Source organism: Phyllopteryx taeniolatus, chromosome 2 (assembly GCF_024500385.1).
Source record: "Phyllopteryx taeniolatus isolate TA_2022b chromosome 2, UOR_Ptae_1.2, whole genome shotgun sequence".
NCBI lineage: Eukaryota > Metazoa > Chordata > Actinopteri > Syngnathiformes > Syngnathidae > Phyllopteryx > Phyllopteryx taeniolatus.
This window is the reverse complement of record NC_084503.1, coordinates 9,028,531-9,054,742: the sequence shown is the minus strand read 5'-3', so window position 1 is coordinate 9,054,742 and position 26,212 is coordinate 9,028,531. Positions and strand designations below refer to the sequence as shown.

Sequence of the window (26,212 nt, the reverse complement as noted above, 5' to 3'; positions counted from 1 at the left end):
TTTATATATATGTATATTAAAAAAAAAATTCTTTTGAAAATCATACTGCTAAAAAAAATCTTTTTAGCACAAATTAATGTCGGACAGACATCCTTGTGGAATGTAACAGAAATTTAATGGGAAGCGAGAATTTTGTTGGAGCACAATAAAACCACAGACAGCGACAATTACAAACAGCAAACAGGCCGTTGAATATATAAAATAGTGAAAAAAAAACAAATATTGCACTTATTCAAACAGTAGAATTGTGGACAGGACAGTAGACCTCTTTATTTTCTGAACCAATTAATGGTCTAATTGGCCATGGTTACAATAAAATGGTTGTCAAATGGTGTAACCTCCTTCCAAGCCAAGGTTTGTATGTTTCTTTGTTAAAAGGAGGTAGCGAGCAGGGGCTATATCCCCTTTGGCATTTTCTGAAACTCCTGTATCTCCTTTGTGATAATCAGAATCTCCAAAACTGATACTATAGCTTCATCTTATCTTCCAGTCATGTACGGGTATGTGTGTGATTGTATGTGTGTAATTCTAGATTGCAAGCTTGAGGAATGGGACCAAAATTTGGGTTGCAATTAGGTGTAGCTGAATTGTTGGTTTCTTGTTTATATTTGAATGTTTTTGATTAAGATTAATTTTGGGATAACTTGAAAAACATTTTCACATTTGTCGAACTGACATGGCCAAACCCATTTAGCCAATCTTGGGCAATGCGCACTTTCAGTCCGAGACATAGTCATGGTTGTTTGCTGTATTGCCGCACAGGTCAGACATGAGTACAATGAGATTGTAAACGTGGTAAACGCACACGAAATAAATCTAATTTTTCAAAGCGGGCACTATTCAATAAATTCCCAATTTTAAATAAGTATGTCTAGTCACTCATTGGACACTTTTTAGGTACTGGACGCTTTCACACCAACAGCATCCAGTGTGTTTTTTTCTGAAGACAAACAAACCAATTTCTGAACGATTGTATTTTACTTCAATCGTTGTAGCGGTATATTAGCTGATGAAGTGACCCGTGTATGGGAAACGTTTAAGTAGCCACGGTCACTGATGATTGGCCACCAAGGGAGGTGACAATATAAGACGGTGATAAATGTGAGGCTCCCCCAAAGCAGAAGACATACTCTGTTGCTCCCACCCACAGAAATTTACAGAAGTTAAAAACAGTCAGTCTTTGCTTATTTTCTTCTTGTATTTTCTTCTTCTGAAGGCCTCTTGGACTGGTTCACCTCACAAGAGCAAACTATACAATACGAAAGACAGAGGGACATGTTTTGGTTATCGTTAAATGAGAGGAAATTTTGAAACATTGTGCAATGGTGCTGCAAAGGTTTTGAAAGGTTGTGAGAGCTTTTGGTCTGCAAGGTTTCTTTGAGCCCACTCGTTGGAGAAAAAGCCCCAATGTTGCATCCCTACAGAATGGAAAGTTACCTCATTGCACCTGTAAGTATCTCCTCTTTTTTTATTGTCCTAAGGATCAGGAGACATTGTTAGAGTAAGATCTATACCCATTCTCACAGATTATTATTATTATTTTTTTCAACGTTGATTTTTATCTACACCTGCATTTAATGGACACAGAAAAGACATCTTCAGCTCATATTTGATAAATTACCGTGAGCTCTGGATGCCAACAGTCCTTTATACTACAGGCGACATGAAAACGAAACTCCAGTTCTTGAGAGTTTCAGAATAGCAATGGCAAAGAAAAAAAAATCCCAATATATATTTTGTTTAACTAATTATATGTACAGGTATATAGTTACCATTTCATCTGATCTGAATATGTAAATATATTTTGTTCATCTGTGATTAATACTATAGACAATGATTAAAATATATTGATGATAAATGTACATTGATGTTTCTGATGTATGTTTCACCTGTTTTTCATCCCTTAATGTGTTATATTTTTATGTGCTATTGTAGTCCTCAGAAGATATGTATGATCCAGAGATCTACAGACAAATTCCAGAATATTATAGTCCATATGTTCTGGATACAGAGATACAGGCAGGTCAGTTTTACTCCAGCATTTTGTATATAAATATTTATAATAATAATATTTATTATAATATATAATGTAATATTTTTTGTGTCTTTAATTTTTAAAAGGTATTATGACTTTGTTTGTTGTTTTGAATGTTAACGAATATGTTTTTATAACAAATGTATTATTATTATATTATTATATATTATTATTCTTAAATGTAATTATTATTTAAAAAAAACTTTATGAAATGAATTAGAAATAAAACACTGTAACCAGATGAGTAATTGTACTAAGATATATATTTAAATTTATCATTGAAAATGAAGCATGGAGAAAAATATTGTTGGTGATTTCTTTTGGTGTACTTAAGGGGAAGACGATGTGTGCAGCTGAAGCGCACAGGAAACAGATGCTATTTTTTGAGCTGCTGCAACTATAGGCATAGAACAATTTTTGCCCCTTGGGATTTTCTTGACTTTCTCTTGGTAGAAACAGTTTTGAATATTCCACCAAAACAGTCTTAATGGAGAAAATAAAGTGAACAGCAAAAGTACCTCTCATCACTGGATACTGTATAAAGAAATGTGATTTCTACTGTACAGAAATACATTTTGAAATTTATTTCCACTAAATTGAGGGAAAACCGCATTCCACAGTGATTTTTAAAGCAGTGAGCATGCTGACAATTTATTTTTAGTCTGTTTTTAATTTTATAGTTTGGATATTTAATATTTACATAAAATATCCAGTCAAGAAAAATAATATATATGAAAATGGTTACATTACATTCAACCGAGTAGTTCACAATATTATGTCTGCAAATGTCAAATGGGTCAATTGTTTATGTAAACCCAATCCCTGTTTTGATGAGTTCAGTTGCCTTAGATTTGTTTTTGTAATTAAAAGGGCTGGCATATTATTTTGTAATATAATCAAACTGTCCTTGTTCCAGAAAAAAACAACAACACTGCTTCTTTGAATAAGGTTGTGTGTGTTAAAAAAACTCAGTTTGAGGTAATCCCATGTTTCATTGTGGTCTCTCATTAGATCACTGGGATTATCACCCTCACACTCACGTACACCCTGTTGAGTTTGAAAACCTTCAAGAGACAAACTTCACAGAGTTGCAGAGTGTGCAATCTCTGCACCCGCCCGGTCTAATCCGACATGACGTCATGCGCTACGATGCAGAAAATCTCCTGGATCCAAACCTTGGGGCGCATTCTCATATGTTACAGCAACCAGTAAGTCCCGCAGTCACTAAATCAGTAAAAACATATTCTCATCATAAAATACAATAAACCAATTCACATACTCAAGTGAAAGAGCTTGAAAAAGAATATGCTGCAAATGTATCTCCAATGTTTGTATTCATGTAGTAGATTGCAGATTGCTGATATCTGTACATTTGTGCTCATTGATGCCATTTATCTAGAAAGCTATTGGTAAAATTGTATTCTTGATAAAATGCTCTAGTCCAAAAGACAAAAATTGGAAGGAATAAAATTGCAAAAGTTAACTCCTTAAGAATCCTGATTTAACAGTGTTTTTCAGTATATTTTCTTCTGCTACTCCCACATTCCAAAAACATGCATCCAGTATTAGGTTAGTAGGGACTAAATTGTCTTTAGGAATTAATGCCACCCGAAGTCCCACTCGCCTGTGACCATGAACAGGAAAAGCATTAGAAAATGCATGTACCGCATACATGTAGCTTTCCTCAGTATTTTTTTTTCCTGAATACCCTGACCGTTGCTTTGGGAAATATTTATAACTAACAGATCCTTTTATGCCATGTTATTACTTCATGAGACTTATTATAAGATTAGTTACTAAAGGGACGTATCCCGTTTTGAAGGTAACATTCTTCCCACGGACTGTGTACCCGACACACATGTCCCAGCACAGCACTGATGATGAAGAGCATGGACGTCAAAGTCCCCCCTTAGAGGTGTCTGATGAGGAGTCTCTTCGAGATCAAGTTCCTTATGTCATACCTGGAGAGATGGGTAAGAAACCGCACTCACAAGTATTTCTATTGAAATACAGTATGAGAGCTATGATGGGGGGAAAAAAAGGTTTAAAATGTATAAGTATGCTCTTTCCACTTCATCCGTACACCTCATGGAGATGATCAGTCCTCCAGCTCATCTTATTTATCATCATTCATTATCCGAAACTTGACTGCTCAAGCAAAACAGTTTGGGGGTATTAGCTCATCAGAGTTGACCCCAGTGGGCATTTCACAATCCTTCTATTTGCCTACATACAAACTTCAAAAATAGAAGAAATAGAATGAAAACTGCACTACTCACTATAGTAGTGTAATCTTCTAAAATTCTTTTTAGCCACTCACCCCCCCCCCCCCCCCCCCCCCCATTTTACTTTTACGTTAATCAGTCATAACATTTTTATATAGCACTTTTCTGTGTTCTCAATGACAAACTAGTGTGGCATGAGCGCTCATCAGGGGTGGTGTAGGAAATTATCCAAATTCACAAAAATTACGCTTAATCATTACATGTGTCTTTGGTCATCTTTCCATGCCAGTGATGTAAAATGACAGGCAGAAGAATTAAATGCTCTACGATTAGATGACAGAAGGGACAATAAACCTTTGTATCCACTTGTTGCCATTCATACAACAGAATAAGTTGTGGCTAAAGGTTGGGAAACACTCATCTAATGCAGTCAACCAGACAGGTACTCAAAGCGATAAAATCCTGCCCCAAACCGCACAGTTAAAAAAAAAAAAAAAAAAAAAAAGGGTCCAACATCCAAGCCCCATTAAAAACATTTTTAAGAAACGGTTATTGCAATTACCCTTTGTTGGTGCTGTTAACTTAGATAATGCGAAATAATTTGTGATGTTTGTTGGTTCAGTGACAAGCCTACCAATTGAGACCTGCTATATTGAGTAAGAATCAACTCATGCCAAAGTAAAGTAAACTTTTAAGTTACATGGATACTTGGATACATGGATTTTTGTAGCTGGATGGTTTGTTATATTTACATTTGATGCTCACCGCCGGTTTTCATGGTACCAGCCCTTCGTTATCTGCTACAGAATTAACACATTACATCTGGATGTATTGCACAATACTGTCAGCACAACTTTCAATGTTCCTTGGTATTTTTACATAGGTACTGTACAGTTCGCTCTGAAATCTTGTTAAATTGACTTCGTATTGAGGATTATACATTCGGGACGTGCCAAGCAATTACTCTGCCTCTGCTCGCTCTCTTAAGCTATTATTCTCTGAGATTTCCCCCCATGTAAATGTTGTGCATACATATACTGTATTTGAGTAGAGATCAAAACCAAACAGTCTTGTATACTGTACAAAATTTGTAATTGTGCAACTTTTTGGTGTTTCCCAAAGGCAACAAAAAGAAGATTCGTTTGTATCAGTTCCTGTTGGATCTTTTACGAAACGGCGATATGAAGGACAGTGTCTGGTGGGTGGACAGAGAGAAAGGAATGTTCCAGTTTTCATCCAAACACAAGGAGGCTCTCGCACACCGCTGGGGAATCCAAAAGGGCAACCGCAAAAAAATGACCTATCAAAAGATGGCGCGGGCTTTGCGCAACTACGGCAAAACTGGAGAGGTAAAAAAGATCAAGAAGAAACTGACATACCAGTTCAGTGATGAGGTCCTTGGGAAGAGTCATTTGGAAAGAAAGCCATACATGTAGGCAGAAGACAGAATTATGCTAAATAAATGTTACAATTTGACCTATGGTTCCTGGTGTAACTGCTCACTCGATGTTAACAGTCCTTGTAAATAGTAAACGCATCATGAAAGCTGTTCGGGGAGGACATGCTGGGTTAAACTGTGAATATATTATTTCTCACAGCATAGAAATACAGTGTAAAGATTAGTTAATCCAGAGGCCATCCATGTCTCCTGCTTTTGCGATTCAGAGACATGGGAAAGTCGGAGCTAGTTATTTGTGTGTACAGCAAAGTATCCTTGTGGAAAGAAGGCCGATCCTATATATGAAAAATGTAACCTGTTATTTAAAGACAATAGATTAAGGGACTGATTCACCAAAACATTTGTTCAAAGGGCGATTTTTGTATAATACTATAAAACTGTAGAATCACTGAAAATGCAATAAACATTTATTTCATGACACAATTCAATGTGAATGCCACATTCTTTTTGAAACGTGACTTATAAAGACATTTGTTTTTAAGAATGTTACGTGAATGAAGCCCTACACTATTTCTTCATTTGAACATGCTCTTTTTAAGATGCCTAAAGCTGGTTACGCAGTGTGTGAGTTTAGGTCTCTGTGAATCATCAGTAATTGTAACTACAATAAAAATTATTCACATATCTCAAATTAAAACAGGACTAAAGATTAAGTATACATCCATCCATCTATCAGTTTTTTTCCCACTTATCCAGGGTCGGGTCACGGGGCAGTAGCTTTAACAGGGAAGCTCAGACTTCCCTCTCCCCAGTCACCTCGTGCCGCTCTTCCAGGAGGGATCCCAAGACTTCCCACCAGCCTGGAGACAAAGACTCTCAGTGGGACGGACCAGGAACACCAAATCAGGGAGGCATCCAAGGAGCATCCAAACCAGATTCCCTCTTCTGTCTACTCTCGATGAGGAGGAGCAGCGGCTCAAATCTGAGTCACTCCCAGTTGACCGAGCTTCTCACCCTATCTCTAAGGGAGACCCCAGACACCCAGCGGAGGAAATTTATTTTGGCCGATTGTCTGAGCAGTCTTGTTCTTTTGGTCACAACCCACAGCGTGTGACCATAGGTGAGGGAAGGAACGTAGATCGAATGGAGAAAATGAAATTGAGAGTGTGACTTTGTATTTCGCAGCAGCTCCTTCTTTACCACGACAGACCAATACAGAATCTGTGTTACTGCAGACGCTGCACCGATCCCACTTCATTCTTCCCTCATTCATGAACAAGCTGATGAACAGAATCGGTGACAAAGGGCAGCCTTGACTGAGTCCAACCCTCACTGAAAATGAATGTCTTATTGCTGGCAATGTGGACCAAACTCTGACATCGGTCATACAGGGACCGAACAGCCCATATTAAGGGGTCCGGTATCCCATACTCCTGGAGCACAGGACTCCCCCGAGGGAGACACGGTCAGATGACTTCTCCAAGTCCACAAAGCACATGTAGACTGGTTGGGCGAACTCCCATGCACCCTCAAGGACCCTGCTGAGGATGTAGAGGTGGGCCACTGTTCCACAGCCAGGTTGAAAACCACACTGCTCCTCATGAATCTGAGATTCGAGTTCCCGATGGACCCTCTTTCTCCAGAACCCCTGAATAGACCTTACCAGGGAGGCTGAGGAGTGTGATCCCCCTCTAGTTGGAACACACCTTCTGATCCCGCTTCTTAAAAAGAGGGACCACCACCCCAGTCTGCCAATCCAGAGGCACTTTCCCTGATGTCCATGCAATGTTCCAGATCAGAACAGCCCCACAACATCCAGAGCCTTTAGGAACCCCGGGCAGATGTCATCCTGCCATCGAGGAGCTTTTTAACCATCTCAGTAACCTCAACCCCAGAGAGCCCACTTCAGCGTCCCCAGACTCTGCTTTCTCATAGGAAGGCGTGTCGGTGGAATTGAGGAGGTCTTTGAAGTATTCGCCAAGTGCACCTATGGACACATAGGACATAGAGTTCGTTATGGAGAGTCTGTGATGAGCACAGAAGCCCAATAACAAAGCACTTCTCAAGCAGACATCGGTGCGGCCGTTCCTCTCAATCACGCTATTCCACGTTTCACTGTCATTACCCACATGAGCATTGAAGTCCCCCAGCAGAATGAGGGAGTCCCTCATCTTTGGAATGTGTGCGGGAGATGTGATATTGAGAAAAAACCCATGCAAGCATGGGGAGAACACGCAAACTCCACATGGGAAGGCCGAACAACAAGAAATGTGTGGTGTGGTGTGTTTCACTTCCAAGTGGTGGAGGCGAGTTAACAATATAATCATGCCAGGGAAATTTGATTTGGATATCTGTTAGTATATTTCCACTGTTTAAAAATATGAAATATACTGTACCACAACTGGTATTAAAAGGCAAACAGCTCCCGTCTATGGTGAAGATAGAATTGAACCGATAAATAACAGATGAATGTTGGATAATGGGAGTTGTCCAAAGCCAATAAAAGAGAACATGAATCTCAATTATTGGGAAAAGGGCCAAAAACAAAAAAAAATAGTGGAGTGTCAAAACTAAAGCAATTCAGGGATTTGATGGAAGATTACTTCTGTGATCGTTAAGTATGTTCCATGCACTGTCAACTACTGTTTGACTTAGTGGTTACACTGTGGTTGCAAGAACAATCGTAGATTTCCTTTTTAGCTCCATGGCTCCCCCTAAAGTTTTGTGCAATTTATTGTTATGGGATTACAACAGACTACAGTGTTAAATAGAAATCAAAGGCACAAAGAGCAGAAATGTGGACTATAAGATAAAACGTTGCTCGTTCACTGTCCAAGCACTTTCAAATTGAAAAAGAAATGATTGTTCTTTCTTTGTCACGTCTGTATTTTCTTGAATTTTCAGTTTCGTTTTAATTTTCCTTCATTATATAGTATAAATACAACCCCGATTCCAATGAAGTCGGGACATTGTGTTAAACATATATAAAAACAGAATACAATGATTTTCAAATCATGTTTGACCTATATTTAATTGAATACACCACAAAGACAATATATTTAATGTTCAAACTGATAAACATTAAGTTTTTTTGCAAATAATCATTAACTTGGAATTTTATGGCTGCAACACGGTCCAAAAAAGCTGGGACAGGGTCATGTTTACCACTGTGTTTATCATCTTTTCTTTTAACAACATTCAATAAACATTTGGGAACTGAGGACACAAATTGTTGAAGCTTTGTAGGTGGAATTCTTACCCATTCTTGCTTGATGTACAGCTTCAGCTGTTCAACAGTCCGGGGTCTCCGTTGTCGTATTTTACGCTTCATAATGCGCCACACATTTTCAATGGGCGACAAGTCTGGACTGCAGGCAGGCCAGTCTCGTACCCGCACTCTTTTTCTACGAAGCCACGCTGTTGTGCAGAATGTGGTTTGGCATTGTCTTGCTGAAATAAGCAGGGGCATCCATGAAAAAGACGTTGCTTGGATGGCAGCATATGTTTCTCCAAAACCAGTATGTACCTTTCAGCATTAATGGTGCTTTCACAGATGTGTAAGTTACCCATGCCATTGGCACTAACACAGTCCCATACCATCACAGATGCTGGCCTTTGAACTTTACGTCCATAACAGTCCGGATGGTTCTTTTCCTCTGGCCCAGAGGACACGACGTCCACAATTTCCAAAAACAATTTGAAATGTGGACTCGTCGGACCACAGAACACTTTTCCACTTTGCATCAGTCCATCTTAGATGAGCTCGGGCCCAGAGAAGCCGGCGGCGTTTCTGGGTGTTGTTGATAAATGGCTTTTGCTTTGCATAGTAGAGTTTCAAGTTGCACTTACGGATGTAGCGCCAAACTGTATTTACTGACATTGGTTTTCTGAAGTGTTCCTGAGCTCATGTGGTGATATCTTTTACACACTGATGTCGGTTTTTGATGCAGTGCCGCCTGAGGGATCAAAGGTCACGGGCATTCAATGTTTGTTTTCGGCCTTGCCGCTTACATGCAGTGATTTCACCAGATTCTCTGAACCTTTTGATATTATGGACAGAAATACCTGCCACCATGGGGGACCTAGGTTCAAGACCCCGACTGGACCATCAGCCAACATCCCCCAGACTCACAGCTGTGGTGTCCTTGAGCAAGACACTGATACCCTGAAATGCTCCCCAGGTGCTTCAGCTCCCCCCTGCTCCAGTGTGTTCCACTAACATGTGTATGTGTTCACTGTGATGGGTTAAATGCAGAGAACACATTTGACAATAAAAGGTGATTCTACATCTTCCTAAACTGTTTGACAATTCTTCTTCTTTAACTGTTTGACAATTTTCTCACGCACTTGTTCACAAAGAGGTGAACCTCGCCCCATGTTTGCTTGTGAATGACTGAGCAATTCAGGGAAGCTCCATTTATACCCAATCATGGCACCCACCTGTTCCAAATTAGCCTGTTCACCTGTGGGATGTTCCAAACAGGTGTTTGATGAGCATTTATCAACATTCTCAGTCTTTTTTGCCTCCTGTCCCAGCTTTTTTGGAACATGTTGCAGCCATAAAACTGTTAATGATTATTTCCTAAAAACAATAAAGTTCATCTGTTTGAACATTAAATATATTGTCTTTGTAGTGTATTCAATTAAATGTAGGTTGAACATGATTTGCAAATCATTGTATTCTGTTTTTTATTTATGTTTAACACAACTTCATTGGAATTGGGGTTGTATAAGCGCTGAAACAAACACCCAAAGTGGACAACGGGTGCTAATTGTTTTCTGTATTCAGTTTTAAATGTACAGCACAGACACAGCATCCTTTTTTTGTAAGTTCTAAATTTAACTGGTGCCAAACATCCCTGGCTCCCACTCTCAAGGCCTGTCATTCAGGCGAGGTGTTGGAGGAAATGATGGTTGAAATATAGCCTGTGTGTGTGCCTGTGTGAATGTGTGTTTGTGTGAGTTTAGTGCATACGTGTGTGTGTGTGTGTGTGTGTGTGCGTGTGTGTGTGTGTTGCATATGTGCTGTTGTGATCCTGGGACAGGATGAGCTTTGATGGGACGTGTGTGGGGGGCAGCTGTTGTTCTTTGGCCAACGTATTGGGCCCGGAATGAAGGTGTCTGGAGAGGTGGTGCTGTACGGAGGGAGCACTACTATTAAAGGCGAAAGACAACAATAGACAGCAGAGTAAGTCACCAGTGGAGGAGAGAACATCCTTTAGGAAGATGCCAGAGCCAGTCAAAAAAACAAGTGAGTGTGCCACTTAGTACATCTTCTAAATATTTTTTTTTATGTCGTGTAGCTCAATTTTGACTTATACAAAGTGTTAGCTTCACTCCTGAACATGAATATTTCCTCTCTGCCTAAACACAAACCTTTTGAAACATGAGAACAAATGGTGTGACTGTGCTGCCTCACAGGTGTCTTAAGCAATATTAACCACAATCAAACTGCTATCACAGGCCTGATCAGATAAGCGTTTACCACAAAATGTTGTAATGTTTGCAATTTTTTTATTTTTTTTTAAAGGTGTTGTTTTTCTACTTGCCCAGCGTGAAAACCTGAGGAAAAAAAAGTATTTAAAAGATTATGATGGAATCATAATGAATGCAGCCCTATGGGGGGCACAAGCTAGTGCAAACCGTAGGCTGGTCCGAAGCGTCAGGAAGGGCATCCGGCTTAAAACTTAGCCAAACAAATATGAGCGTTCATCCAAAGAATTCCATACCGGATCGGTCGTGGCCCGGGCTAACAACGTCTGCCACCGGCGCCGTTAACCTACAGGTTGCCGGTGGAAATTCAGCTACTATGGGTCGAAGACAAAGGAGAGGTGGAAAGCAGCTTCTTAGGCAGAAAGAGAAGAGAAAAGCACAGAGCCTAGAACTGAATGTGGGGACTTTGAATGTTGGGACAATGACAGGATGATCTCGGGAGTTGGTGATGATGATTAGGAGAAAGGGTGATATATTGTGCATCCAGGAGAGCAGGTGGAAGACTAGAATTTTTGGGCAGGGTTTGAATTATTATTATTGAATTACAGGTTGGCCAGACAGGGGATAGAGATGGGAAGGATGTGCAGCAGGTTAGGGCGGTTAAGGATCGAGATGGAAATGTGTTGACTGGTGCCAGTAGTGTGCTGGATAGAGTTGATGAATTAGGAAATTGAGAGAGAAGGAAGAGTAGACGAGGCAAGTGTGGTGGACCAGGAAGTGGCAATGATTAGTAAGGGGAAAGTTAGAAAGGCATTAAAGAGGGTGGAAAATGGAAAGGCAGTTGGTCTTGATGACATACCTCTGGAGGTATGGAAGCATCTAGGAGAGACAGCTATGGAGTTTTTGACCAGGTTGTTCAACAAAATTCTAGCGGGTGAGAAGATGCCTGAGGAATGGAGGAAAAGTGAGATGGTGCCCATTTTTAAGAACAAAGGTGATGTGCAGAGCTGTGGGAACTATAGAGGAATAAAGTTGATGAGCCACACAAGGAAGTTATGGGAAAGAGTAGTGGAGGCTAGACTCAGGAAAGAAGTGAGTATTTGCGAGCAACAGTATGGTTTCATGCCTAGAAAGAGTACCGCAGCTGCATTATTTGCCTTGTGGGTCTTGGTCGAGAAATAGCGAGGTCAGAAGGAGCTACATTTTGTCTTTGTAGCTCTAGACAGAGTACCCAGAGAGGAGTGGCAGAGACGTATGTTCAAATAGTACAGGACATGTATGAGGGGAGCAGAACAGTGGTGAGGTGTGCTGTACGTGTGACAGAGGAGTTTAAGTTGCTGCATCAGGGCTCAGCTCTGAGCCCCTTCTTCTTTGCAGTGGTGATGGATAGGCTGACAGATGAGGTTTGGCTGGAATTCCCGTGAACCATGATGTTCTCAGATGACATTGTGATCTGCAGTGAAAGCAGGGAGCAGTTGGAGCAAGACTTAGAAAGGTGAAGGCGTGCACTGGAAAGGAGAGATAGATGATTTGATGAATCAAATCAATGAGAAAAAATGAAGATGTTGAGGTTCTCTCTTGGAGTGACCAGTTTGGATAGGATTAGAAATGAGCTCATCAGAGAGACAGCCATGGTTAAGTGGTTTCAAAAAATCTTCGAGAAAGCAGACTTTGATGGTTTGGACACATCCAGAGGAGAGAGAGTGAGTATATTGGTAGAAGGGTGTTGAGGATGGAGCTGCCAGGCAAGAGAGCTAGAGGAAGACCAAAAAGAAGGTTGATGGATGTCATGAGGGAAGACATGAGGGCCGTTGGTGTTAGAGAGGAGGATGCAGGAGATAGGCTTGCATGGAAAAGGATGACGCGCTGTGGCCACCCCTAACGGGACAGGACAAAAGGAAAAGATAAAAGAAAATTATCCATCCATCCATTTTCTGAGCCGCTTCTCCTCACTAGGGTCGCGGGCGTGCTGGAGCCTATCCCAGCTGTCATCGAGCAGGAGGCGGGGTACACCCTGAACTGGTTGCCAGCCAATCGCAGGGCACATACAACCATTCACACTCAGATTCACACCTATGGGGCAATTCAGAGTCTTCAATTAACCTCGCATGCATTTTTTTGGGATGTGGGAGGAAACCGGAGTGCCTGGAGAAAACCCACGCAGGCGCAGGGAGAACATGCAAACTCCACACAGGCAGGGCCGGGGATTGAAATCCCCGGTCCTCGGAACTGTGAGGCAGACGCTCTAACCAGTCTACCCACCGTGCTGCCTTCATTGTAAACATGAAAAACTATTACCCTATTTGGCTTAACAGTTTGTAAGGCACTCAATGTTGACTCCATGATGCCCCAAATTCATTTTAGTATAGTACAAGGCTTTTTTTTTGTTGTTGTTGTGTTTTTTTTTTGTGTACATTTTGCTTCTTTAGATATGTTTTGGCGGCACGGTGGCCGACTGGTTAGAGCGTCAGCCTCACAGTTCTGAGGTGCGGGGTTCAATCCCCGTCCCCGCCTGTGTGGAGTTTGCATGTTCTCCCCGTGCCTGCGTGGGTTTTCTCCGGGCACTCCGGTTTCCTCCCACATCCCAAAAACATGCATTAATTGGAGACTCTAAATTGCCCGTAGGCATGACTGTGAGTGCGAATGGTTGTTTGTTTCGATGTGCCCTGCGATTGGCTGGCAACCAGTTCAGGGTGTACCCCGCCTCCTGCCCGATGACAGCTGGCATAGGCTCCAGCACGCCCGCGACCCTAGTGAGGAGAAGCGGCTCAGAAAATGGATGGATGGATGGATAGATATGTTTTCTCTTTATCACTACATTTGTAATAATAATGTATCAGTTCAATATACATAGTGGTGCTTTGAAATACAAGTTTAATTTGTTCCGTGACCACACTCGGAACTTAAAACACTCGTCTCTCAAATCATCTTTACCCATTGAAATGAATGGAAGAGCCATTGATCCATTCCATTCTTTCCCCCCCAAAAACAAAAATGATTGTTATGTGTAATTTAGGCGGCACGGTGGCCGACTGGTTAGAGCGTCAGCCTCACAGTTCTGAGGACACGGGTTCAATCCCCGGCCCTGCCTGTGTGGAGTTTGCATGTTCTCCCCGTGCCTGCGTGGGTTTTCTCCGGGCACTCCGGTTTCCTCCCACATCCCAAAAACATGCATTAATTGGAGACTCTAAATTGCCCGTAGGCATGACTGTGAGTGTGAATGGTTGTTTGTTTCGATGTGCCCTGCGATTGGCTGGCAACCAGTTCAGGGTGTACCCCGCCTCTCCTGCCCGATGACAGCTGGGATAGGTTCCAGCACGCCCGCGACCCTAGTGAGGAGAAGCGGCTCAGAAAATGGATGGATGGATGTGTAATTTAGTAAGAAAAAGTACAACTCCATATTATTGTACTTTATCAAAACATACAGAAATTACATCATTAGAAAATAATTTAACAGTTTTTGTCACACTCAATTGAATGGGCATTGTACTGTTCTTTCTGGTGTGCCCACCTTGGGATAATATACTACAGACAGACGGATATACTGTTCATTGAGACGTCTCAACTCCTTCAACTCATCAGTACGGCACTAATAGTATTTTTTCACAGAGGAAAAATAATATATGACGGAGTCCTGTCCTAATTTCTGTCTACATCTGTTGCGCCACTGTTTATGTTCAAATCCATTGATTAAAGGGTTATAGCACCGCAACATAGTGTTACCATTAAGCTATGTATTGCATTTCCACATTGGCTGTCCAGAAGTGGTCATGTTGAAAATGTGTTTAGGCTGCTCGAGTTGCAGTTAAATGAGATCACAGTATTAAGGTTATTGTCGTCATTGTTATCTTACCTGATGGAAGTAAACCCCCTGGCTTCAGAAACACTAAGGGTCCACAAGTATTTCAATGACTCCAAAGCTGTAAAAATAGATTCAAGATAATCACACTGATGTGATACCTGTGCCTCTGGTGCAACTGAAGCCTGCCACACTCATCCATGAGTCCACTACATTTGCATCCTATATTTAAACTCATTGGGGCGGCCACAAGCTAACTTGCTAACAAGGACTATGGAAAATAATTGAACCCATTCACCTCATCCACAAAACCTCCTAAAATGATCATGTGGATGACCCAGCCGAAAGAGCTACCGTACTAGGTACAATTATTTCAATCTATGCTGTACAGAGCTATATTTTCCATATTTTATATAAACAATTTTAAGGTGCACCTTTGAGAAATGTTACAATTGGAGTTTCTCATTTGTTATTATCACGTACGTGGTTAGGGCGAAGGCGAGGAACGCAAGGCAAGAACATGGTGGACCCAATTGCAGGGAAGCAGGGAGGCAAGGCAGGAGTGCGGGAATCTCAAAATAATAATATTTAATTCCAAAAACAAAGGAAAACAAAGATCATGAAAAAGTCTAAATGCTAAATTAACAAAGTCCAAAATCTAAACACAAAGTAACACTTGAGTGAACCCAAAACAAGAAACAAGACATGACTGGTGAAATACCTGAGCGACAATGACATGGCAAGACATGTGACAACGACAACTGGCAACTATGACATGGCAAAGACGTGACAACGACAATGAACCGACGAGAACTGAAAGAAACCAGGGAACTAAATACAAACAAATTGACGAGACAACGAGGAACACCTGGACAAGACGAGTGGCTAGAGAGAGCTGATTGGTCGACAAAGTAGACGAGAACAGGTGGACACAACAACCTAATGAGCACACGACAAACATGGAACACAGGAAAACATTGAACAAAACTAAACACAACCCAAACCAAAACACAGACCATGACAGTTATGTTGAGAGAGGTTGCTGTTTTGAAGACTGGTACAGTTAAAAGGTCCTAATGTCAGTTTGTCATTTCAGTTTCAGCCTTCGCCAAGAAGCCAAAGACACAGGAAGCAGAAGAGGGGTCTTCAGTGGTCTTTGAAGCAGAAACGGAGAAGTCTGATGCTAAAGTTAAATGGCAGTGCAACACAAAGGATCTTGCCAGCAGCAACAAATACAAGATCACAGCCAATGGAAACAAGCACTCCCTCATGATAAAGACCGTTACCCAGGAAGATGCCAACATCTATGCTGTGATTGCCGGGGGTTCAAAGGTCAAGTTTGAGCTGAAAGTCCTATCAAAGAAAGGTGGGAATATTTGGCGGCGATCTCTGCCTGTTGACTGACACGTTGTGCAGCCTGAGCACAAAACAGTCAGTACCCACTTTACACTGCATTAGCTGCAGTATTTGATATATGTATATATATCAACCTTGATTCTAATCACTGCAATAGAAACTGTAGATATTTATGGTCTATAAAAGAGGCAAGTCTACATTCTTAAAAACAATACGCATGATGTGTTAACAATAACCCTGAAAGTCAAATAAATGTTTTGTGTTTTTTTAATATTTGCCTGTTAAAGAAGTTATTTAGAGTTTTACAGTTTTGAATCACAGCTTACTCATTATTTGAATCTGATTGTTGCATACAGTAAATACAATCACTGATTTCATCTTTACAAAATATTCTATCAACCCCGTCGCCCCATTGACTAAAACAATTATAGTATCTGTGTCATTAAACCCCGCCTCCCTAAAAGGCTTTTCTTCTAACTGGCCATTTTCCAGAAACCAGCATAGGAGCAGTACATTTTGCCCCTAATTTGGGATCTTCTGAGTAAATATTCCAATATGGATTAGTATAGTTAATATCTGAAACTTTAGTATTTTTGGAATGAACATGCTACATTTTGGCATGTGAAAAATACAGGAATAATAATACTCCCCTTTAAATACAGCCATGAGCAATGCTCGTCTGTTGCTCGGATCAGATGAGGTGGAAACAACTTTCAAAGACATCCAAAGTTATGTGTTGCACATGTTGCAGCCCTCCTGACTGTGTGTGAAGTGACCTTGACGTTCCACTGGCACATTATTTCGTCATGAGTAAGTAGCACTTCACTGGCTCTCAGGATAGGCCTGAGAGGTGGCTGATAGCGCACGGAAAAAAACAGCCATCCGAGCATAGATAATAAAACATAAGGCTTGATGTAATAAATAACTCATGAAGAACATTTTCAGTTTCAGAGAGTGCCTTCACTGAAATGGTTTGTTTTGCTATTAATTTTTAAAATCTCAACTGAAAATGAGAAATTCCCCTTTCAAGAATCACATGCCACTGTCATCATCGTCCTTATTACACACAAACAACTGTTGAACAATTACCATGTGAACACTGTCTGGTGACGTAATCGAATAAGATTCAATGCCCGATCGGTGTAAGAAATTCTGCCTTAAAAAAAACAAAAACACGCATTTTTGACAATCTGAGATATACTCACTGATCAGTGTTTATTGTTGTACAGTAATTGTAGTTTGCAGGAATGTAGAGCTGCACTGCAGCTCTACAATCATATCAAGAGGTTGGTATTATCATTTGTGCTTCTCATTCCTCTGAATAAGGACACTAAAAAGATCACCTGACATACCTAATTAAGAGGCCTGCAAGTCTACTCTATGTCTGACGTGCTTTGTCTCTATGGTAACACGAACACAGAAACCCCAACTGAGGCTCCTGTTACTGCGCCAGAAGAGTCAAGTGTAATACAAGAGCAGCCTAATGCCACACCTGCGGCTGCGCCCACAGGAGATGAGGCAACTGCCCCAACACACGATGCCCCTCCATCAGAGGGTGAGCTAGCCAAACCAGCATCATCCAATCAATTCTGCCATTTCTGGAAATGTGTGCTTGTTGGTACAGCATGTTGGAGATAGTGGTTAGCATGTGTGCTTCACAGTTCGTAGGTTCTGGGTTCGAGTGTGGTATTGATCAAGTTTAGATTGTAGGATATTTCACTTTTTACACATATTCCTCAATCAGTGTAATTTTGAAGATATTTTTACGGTGCTAAGTAGGGTAGGTCATCGGAAATCGAGAACGGATTGGAACCGGGACTAACGTTCCGGTTCTTCCGGAATCGTTCAAATGAAAAAAGTTTGGTTCCCAGTTTCGATGCCAACAGTCCACTGACCCCGAAGAAGAAAGTGGCGAAAAGCAACGAAGAAGAACACCTCAGTGCAACACTTGGATTAAGATTATATTGTGCAAAGGAAGCTTTCACGATGTGTAGAAGTCTGACGCGCGCCCTCTCGCTTCGAGCCTCACCCTACACCGAGCCGTACTTCAGTCAAGTCAGTTGGGTGAGTGAAACAATAAAATACGTCTATGCCAACATTGAGGCAGCTAACGAGTTAAACGGTTGGTTGCACTTTTGCATTAATGGTTTTTATCCTTTATTTTAGTCTTCAAACCAATGTAAGGGCTGATGACACAAAAATAAAATCATAATTATTTTACCATACTGGAAAGAAAATAGAAACAGTCGCATTACAAGCTTGACACTGAGCTAAAACTTCACCAAAGGTCAATCTAGCACAGTGAATTAGGATAAAATTCACATAAATGTTGTCTCACAGTATCACAAACACTAACCTTGCGCCTCATCTGTGGTTAGGTAAAGGAATCACCTTTTTTTCCCCCATTCATTACTCTTTTTCTTGCCGTCTAGGTTTAGTTTCGTTTTCAAAATTCACCAATGTCGTGTGAAGTTATTTTTCATGCCAAAATGCTGAGCTCCGTTGCGTACCCTTTAAAATAAAAGGCTACAAGCTTAAAAGAGGAAGCCAAGTTGAAACTTGCACATATAAACCATTTGACGCGATAAAACAGTCCCATCCATCCATCCATTTTCTGTACTACTTATTCTCACTAGGGTCGCGGGCATGCTGGAGCCTATCCCTGCAATCTTCGGGCGAGAGGCGGGGTACACCCTAAACTGGTTGGCAGCCAATCGCAGGGCTCACAGAACAACCATTCGCACTCAGTCCCAAATAATTTTAACAATGCTCTATTTAACTTTTAGCTGAAACATTAATTAATGAATATTAGGTCAATTCGGTTAGTTCCACACATATTGCCTTTTAGTTCATAGGTTTGATATTGATACTGGTTGTAGAGAACCCAGAGTCAAATGTTCATTTTAGCCTATGCTGCGGGCTGCTAAGAAAATGGATGTAACATAATTTGGACACCCTTTATTTAAACGATGCAAACTTTTTTTGACCCAGCCCCCTAAAAGAATCGGAATCGAGAGTCATTTTGAACCGAGATCGTAATGACGAACTAGAATCGGGACTGGAATCGCTCAAATTCAAACAATGCCCAACCGTGGTGCTAAGTCTTAAAATATAGTAGTCTGGTCGTCACTTTCATTTTCACACTGTATGACCACTGACTTTAGTTTGTGGTTGTTCGCCTTTCCACAGTGATTTTGAACATTACATTTCATGACATCATGTATATTTTGACTTTTGCAGATGGACAGCTTCCAGACACCAGACAGGACCTCACTGGCCTCTTCACAGAGAAACCCAAAAGTGGAGAGGTCACTGTCGGTGAGCAACTTGCTAGTCAGTGTTGAAGAATGAGCACTACTGTGCTCTGCAACCAAGAAAAGACACCCTCCATCCATCCCTCCATTTTCTAAGCCGCTTCACCCTGAACTGGTTGCCAGCCAATCGCAGGACACATATAAACAAACAACCATTCACACTCACAGTCACACCTACGGGCAATTTAGAGTCCTCAATTAAACTACCATGGATGTTTTTGGGATGCGGGAGGAAACCGGAGTGCCGGGAAAAAACTCCACACAGGCGGGGCCGGGATGGAACCCCGGTCCTCAGAACTGTGAGGCAGAAGCTCCAACCAGTCTTCCACCGTGCCGCCAGTAAAGACACCACACATTAAATTAAACTCAACCTTGTGAGAGTATGTATTATATATATATATATATATATATATATATATATATATATATATATATATATATATAGTGCAAAAGCGCTCTTCCAACAGCCTAACTAAAATATTGTCGGAATACAGTTTTGACATTACAGTGAGATAGATAGCGTTCCTTTATTTTTGTGCTGTTGTGAAAAGAAGTATGGCTAAAACTACCAAATGGAGGCTAACATTTTAAAGTTCATATATGTCCCTGTACATACATTCTACTCCCCTGTTCAGGTGGAAACATCACATTTGTGGCCAAAGTCAATGCCGGATCACTGCTGAAGAAACCAACTATCAAATGGTTTAAAGGGAAGTGGATGGACCTCGCCACCAAGTCTGGAAATCACCTGCAGCTAAAGGAGTTTTATGACCGCAACACCAAAGTAGACTACCTCATGCTGTTGACTTTTTGCCAAACGACAATGTCATTGTCTATATACTGTATATACTCTATATTAGGCACATTTCATCCAGATTTTCAGAATAAGAAAAAATAAAAACTGATTAAAAGTAGGCATTGCAAACTGTAAACGTTATCAGGCTTGCATTGTTTTGTCCATGAAGGAGTCGAAAAGAATGGTAATCAAAGTTCTGAATCAACCCTGAAACAGGTCTACACATTTGAGATGCACATCATGGAAGCTAAAGCTAACTTTGGTGGAGCTTACAGATGTGAAGTTTTATCCAGAGACAAGTTTGACAGCTGTAATTTTCAACTGACTGTACATGGTGAGTGTATCACTTCTCTTATTTTATGCTGACATTAGTTTGTATCTTTTCAGTGTTTTCTTTTGATTTATCACAACCATTTTTGTTTTGTTTTGTTTTGTTTAAAATCCTTTTTTATGTTCTTTGTCTATACACCAGAGGCTTGTACTGCTGAAGGTTTTGACATAAGAGCAGCTTTCCGACGCACGTAAGTTACTTTTTAAGGTAACACACCTACAGTATATTGGAATGTATTTTCTCCCGAAAACATACTTCTTAAGTTAACTGAGGACTGTAAATTGCCAATGGGTGTGAATGTGAGCAACAATGGTTGTTTGTCGATATGTACCCCAGTTGAACCTATGGTAAAGGTGGTAGTGTCACGATCGTGTCAACATTTTATACTCACAATAGGGCACATTCTTACTGGGAAATTTCCATCATACTTTTCTGTGGCATGAATACCTTGACTGACGGGCAAAATGATAAATCAACTGATGTAAATATCCTCTTCAACTGTTTCTAGCATATCTCCGTCCATATACTGTAGTTGAAACCAAATTGGACATGCTTAAGATTATTAAGATTAACACTGGTTGAGCTGTTTATATGATTGTATTTCTTATTTTACATTTACCCTCCCCTAATTGTGATAGTTTACTTTTGACCCCTGATACTGTACATCCCCAAATAATATATTTTTGGCAAGCTGGCTGATATTATTGCATCATAACTCTATGTCACACAGCATACTGTAAGAACTTTGATACCAAACATAGTAAGACAAATTACTGTACAATTACTGTGTGGAATAACTGTGGAAATGCTAACCTATTAGGAGCGATGCTGATATGAAGAGAAGTGGAGCATCAATAAGGTAGTAAAGGTTGAATGTTTTATCTGTAGAGGCACAAGGTCAAACCTTCCGGGGTGTTCTCAAAAAGAAAGAAACAAAGACTGAGATTGAAGAACTTTCAACTCCAGTCACTTTCTTCTCTGATTTCAAATGCAACGTAAGCAGCCTTCTGAATGCTAAACTTGGAAGGAAGACGGAAGGCAGACCATGTAAGAGCAAAACGAGACGGTAGAACGGGCTCAAATTATAGAAATGTTAATGAGAACATTGTGGCAACCATTGATATCCAACTCACAGTTGTCTCATAACGTGTTGTCATGGTCTGTTGCTACACAACTAATGGACATTTGGTACCTGGGCCTTCAGTGGGCACTTACCCCACTTAATCCACCTCTTAATAACGGCACGATCATGTTGCAATCATAGAAACCATCAATGCTATGCAAAAATGTAATAGAACAGCATATGTTTGTATGGAAACAGTATATATAATAGCATGCAACTGTGCCAGTCCATCAACTGGAGCAGTTCAAAATCCATATTTATCTCATAACATGAACGTGAAAAATATTCCTACAAATTGATATAATAAAAAAAAATTATCATACTCACCAGAGTGGCTGATTATTAAATGTGTTCATGTGTGCAGATCGCTACAGATGGGTTTTGTACTTCGAACTTGGCTTGCTCTGACAAACCAATCAGAGGACAGAAAAATGCTGTATGATAATGAAGGATGAATTTAAAATCGAATGGGTTTAAGAAACATTCCCATTGAGAATATAGTTTATGTTACATTAGCCTGCTCTCCTGATTCTGAAGGCCCTGGTCAGAATAGATCGACATGGCAACACAGATGCTGAAATCTGATTGGACAAAAAAACAACAGCAACAACAAAACATCCACATACAGTGCGAGAGGTAGTGCAGCCAAGAGAAATGCTATAAAATAAAGATGATAGACCGTATTGTATGTTATTGACAGGGCAATGTTTCTGGTCGTGTTTAGGCCAGAAGAGAAGGCTTTGCTGGCCTTGACCGTCAGACAGAATGTTTCTTCTGTTGCATTTGTAATCTGCACGACACATTATGAGACAAGCTCTCTGATCTGCTTCTGGGTCTCAGTCAAAACAGCAGTGACAGCTGCACTAACAGCAATCCAACAGAGCGAGCTTTGACGGGAGCTTGGGCCCTACTAAAAGTGCTGGATGTGTTAAGACACACAGGCTTTTCAGTATTCTAGTTCCTCCACTGGGTTAGCACACAGAGGAAGCACAGTTAAGGAGTGTTGTTTCTGCACCGCACATTCGCACAAACCGCACATTCTCCTTCTCGACATGCACAAATGCTGAGTCGTCTTGTTTTTATCTTTCATGCACCTTATTCAAGTGCCACGAGTGTTCTGTTGGTACTTGAATGCATTCTGATGCTTCTCATGGCCTAAACAAACATCGTGGTGAAATGTTTGGTTCCTGTCCAACATGAGAAGATCAACTCTTGTGTTAATGAATGTACATGGTTGGGAACGGGAATTTATTAGCATGGCAGTGCATGGACTGAAAAAAGTATTTTTCCAGTTAAGATTGCATGTAATATAAATGGTTAATTAAATCAAAAGAATTAATGTATAACACAAAATAAATCTGTGCTTTTTCAGAATCTCACCAGAAATTAATAGTCCATGTGCCACATCCCTTTCTACTGCTGTAGGCCTACTGTAAGGTCATTCAAATAACATACAGTTTCTCATAATCGTAGCCTTATACTTTTGCACGGTACCATACTGTAACACATGATGAACAACTGTTCAAGTGTTCATTTATTCATTGATTTTAAGAAAATGTAATGACAATAAACAAGAACAGTTTGAATTTCATACAGTAGGTCAATTACAAACCCCATTACCAATTACGATGGGACGTTGTGTAAGTCATAAATAAAACCAGAATACAATGATTTAGTAATCCTTTTCAACGTATATTCAATTGAAAACACTACAAAGACAAGCAATTGAATGTTCAAACAGATAGAATTAATTGGTTTTGTTTGGTTTTTGCAAATATTCACTCATTTTGAATTTGACGCCTGCAACACATTCTCAAAAATCTGGGGTAGGGTCATTTTTACCTCTGTGTTACATTACCTTTCCTTTTAACAAAACTCAATAAGCGTTTCGGAACTGAGGACACTAATATGATATGTACGCAAACTACTTCCACATTCGGCAAATCAGGTAAAAGCTCTTTCGCCTCGCTTGGGTGAATGGGGAAGGGGACCGATTCAAAGCAACCTTAGGAACTTTAAACGTCCACAATGTCATATTTGTATAAATAAATGATATACATGTATTTAACTTTGTCTGAAGACACCAGCCAAAAAAAACAACAACAATCATTTTAGTAACTTCAGCTTCAAAAAATTCATATAATCAATGTTAGCTATGGTCATTAGCTAAGCATATACACGAAATCAGCTATTCTGTGTCCTACGTTGGTCACGTAACGTTCTAAGTGGATCATTGAAGCTTTGTAGGTAAAATTCTTTCGTCTTCGCCTATCCACTCCTCGTCCTCCCTTTGTGACACTTGGTAAGAATGGAAGAATGGTAAGAAGTGTAGCTTACAGTATTTGCTACCATGGAGGCGATGATCAGTGGCTGACAATGCGTTGACACCGGACGCAAGGAGAACATTCGCCTCCACAGCTTGGCAGCCGTGGGGTGCAAATAAAATAGCAAGGATACCAAGCAGCTATTCAATGTGGAAGATACGTTAATGTCGGACGCTGGATTTTTTTTTTCCAATGTCCGGAGCATCAGTGTTACGGCTGTAACGAGCCAACTTCAGTGATTTCCGTAACTAAATACAAACGTTCCGTAACATTTGGCAGCTCTGCATATTGGAGTGACTGCACTTATCATATAGGAATGTGAATGAAATATGTTGCTGTGACTGATATTTCTGCAGTAGCACCGAAGGAAAAGAGGACTCTGGAGAACTGGACTTCAGTACATTGTTAAAGAAAAGGTAAGTATTGAAAATGTTGATGAAGACAATGGCCCGAGCAAATTTACTTGATTTAATCAATGTTATTGTCTCTCTCATTCTGGATCGTTTTACATCTACAGAGAGTAAGCAACATCTGCAAAATACCAAAACCACACCTTTGCTAACCAAAAATGATTTGTCATGCAGCACATGCAATACATGAATTCACTGCATAACAAGGGTGAATTGATAGATGACATTACCCACCTCTTCATCTCACTGTTAATGCCATGTACTGTAAGTTGCATTCTATTAAACGCAGCACATTTACAATTGCAAACTTTATAAATGACCCCTCCCACTGTAACAGTTTATTACCCTTGATTTATTCTCAATAACCAGAACAAAGCATGCACGCAAGTTAAATGGCAGTATTTCGCTCCCAAATTTGAATTTAATAACCACTAATACTCATCATATATGATTTCAATAAAAAAAATGTATTTGATATTTGAACGAAATGAAATGCTCAAATGAAATTTTGATTTGATTTTCAAATTTTAGGATATTTTTTTCCCCCCTAAAATGCTTTTAAAATTGCTTTTAAGTTGCTTTTGACATGCTGTGTTTTAACCTGTCTGGTTTGTTTTGCTGCTTGGGCTCTCCCGCTGAATGAGCAGCAGTTTCTTAAAATCCTCCAATCGGTAAGGAACTGCTAGTACAGTGTTTTGGCAAAATGTTGTGCTTGCATGTATTTTATTTGTTTATCAAGTCAAAATTAAATTCTACAATTATTCTTACCCTGGACAAATTGTCAATTAGAGAGAAATATTATTGACCGGGTATCTTTTAGCTGGAAATTTTACAAAAAATGTTCATATCTACAATTTAAAAAAACATAATTAAAATTTGGTCAAAGTATTAACAATTTAGTGTTCTACACAATCAGGCACGGTGGAAGACTGGTTAGAGCGTCTGCCTCACAGTTCTGAGGACTGGGGTTCATTCAATCCCTTGCCCCGCCTGTGTGGAGTTTGCATGTTCTCCCCGTGCCTGGGTGGGTTTTCTCCGGGTACTCCGGTTTCCTCCCACATCCCAAAAACATGCATGGTAGGTTGATTGACAACTCTAAATTACCCGTAGGTGTGAATGTGAGTGCGAATGGTTGTTTGTTTGTGTGTGCCCTGCGATTGGCTGGCAACCAATTCAGGGTGTACCCTACCTTCTGCCCGAAGATAGCTGGGATAGGCTCCAGCACCCCCCGCGAACCTTGTGACGATAAGCGGCTCAGAAAATGGATGGATGGATGGAAGTATTACACAATCAGTCACGTACTTTATTGGGCAAATAAGATTTTATACACATACACACTTCAATGTTATAAACATGCTGATACGTCAGTATTTGATCATCTTGGTGGAGGAATAGAAATTAGGGGTAAAATTGTAACATCCCACTGAAGATCATGTACGTAATGTAGCATGTTGTATTGTTTAATGTAATGAGCTCTTTAAAGAAAACACTATAAATACATTTTGATTATTGTGAGAAAAATGACATTCATTCATGAAAGACTTGCACATTCTATCCTGTTAAAAAAAATGCATTGTCTCAGTTACAGTCTGGTCACATGGCAAGATTTTTTGTTTTTTTGCGGGGGAGAACTATTACGTTTTTTTTAAAAAAGAGCTCTTCATGTG

General features: G+C 40.3%; 2 protein-coding genes across 3 annotated transcripts in view; both read left to right on the top strand.

The window, feature by feature from the left end:
* Window positions 1-149: 149 nt before the first annotated feature.
* Window positions 150-6,142, top strand: spi1b (Spi-1 proto-oncogene b). Of its 2 annotated transcripts, none has more exons than XM_061758874.1 (5): window positions 150-1,449; window positions 1,936-2,023; window positions 3,047-3,243; window positions 3,858-4,008; window positions 5,383-6,142. In XM_061758874.1, the coding sequence occupies exons 1-5, from the start codon at window positions 1,408-1,410 to the stop codon at window positions 5,694-5,696; spliced, it is 792 nt and encodes a 263-aa protein (XP_061614858.1). In that variant the 5' UTR covers window positions 150-1,407; the 3' UTR covers window positions 5,697-6,142. The 2 variants fall into 2 exon arrangements, with proteins under 2 accessions (XP_061614858.1, XP_061614865.1); XM_061758881.1 differs by lacking the exon at window positions 150-1,449 and adding an exon at window positions 1,484-1,501.
* Window positions 6,143-10,751: 4,609 nt separating this feature from the next.
* Window positions 10,752-26,212, top strand: part of mybpc3 (myosin binding protein C3) — a 50,913-nt gene continuing 35,452 nt past the window's right edge. Inside the window, exons 1-9 of the mRNA XM_061758864.1 lie at window positions 10,752-10,910; window positions 15,988-16,257; window positions 17,668-17,802; window positions 19,488-19,565; window positions 20,197-20,345; window positions 20,574-20,691; window positions 20,830-20,878; window positions 24,492-24,551; window positions 25,190-25,216. Of these exons, the coding sequence (XP_061614848.1) occupies window positions 10,886-10,910; window positions 15,988-16,257; window positions 17,668-17,802; window positions 19,488-19,565; window positions 20,197-20,345; window positions 20,574-20,691; window positions 20,830-20,878; window positions 24,492-24,551; window positions 25,190-25,216 (911 nt within the window). The 5' untranslated portion in view covers window positions 10,752-10,885. The remainder of the gene's footprint in view (window positions 10,911-15,987; window positions 16,258-17,667; window positions 17,803-19,487; window positions 19,566-20,196; window positions 20,346-20,573; window positions 20,692-20,829; window positions 20,879-24,491; window positions 24,552-25,189; window positions 25,217-26,212) is intronic.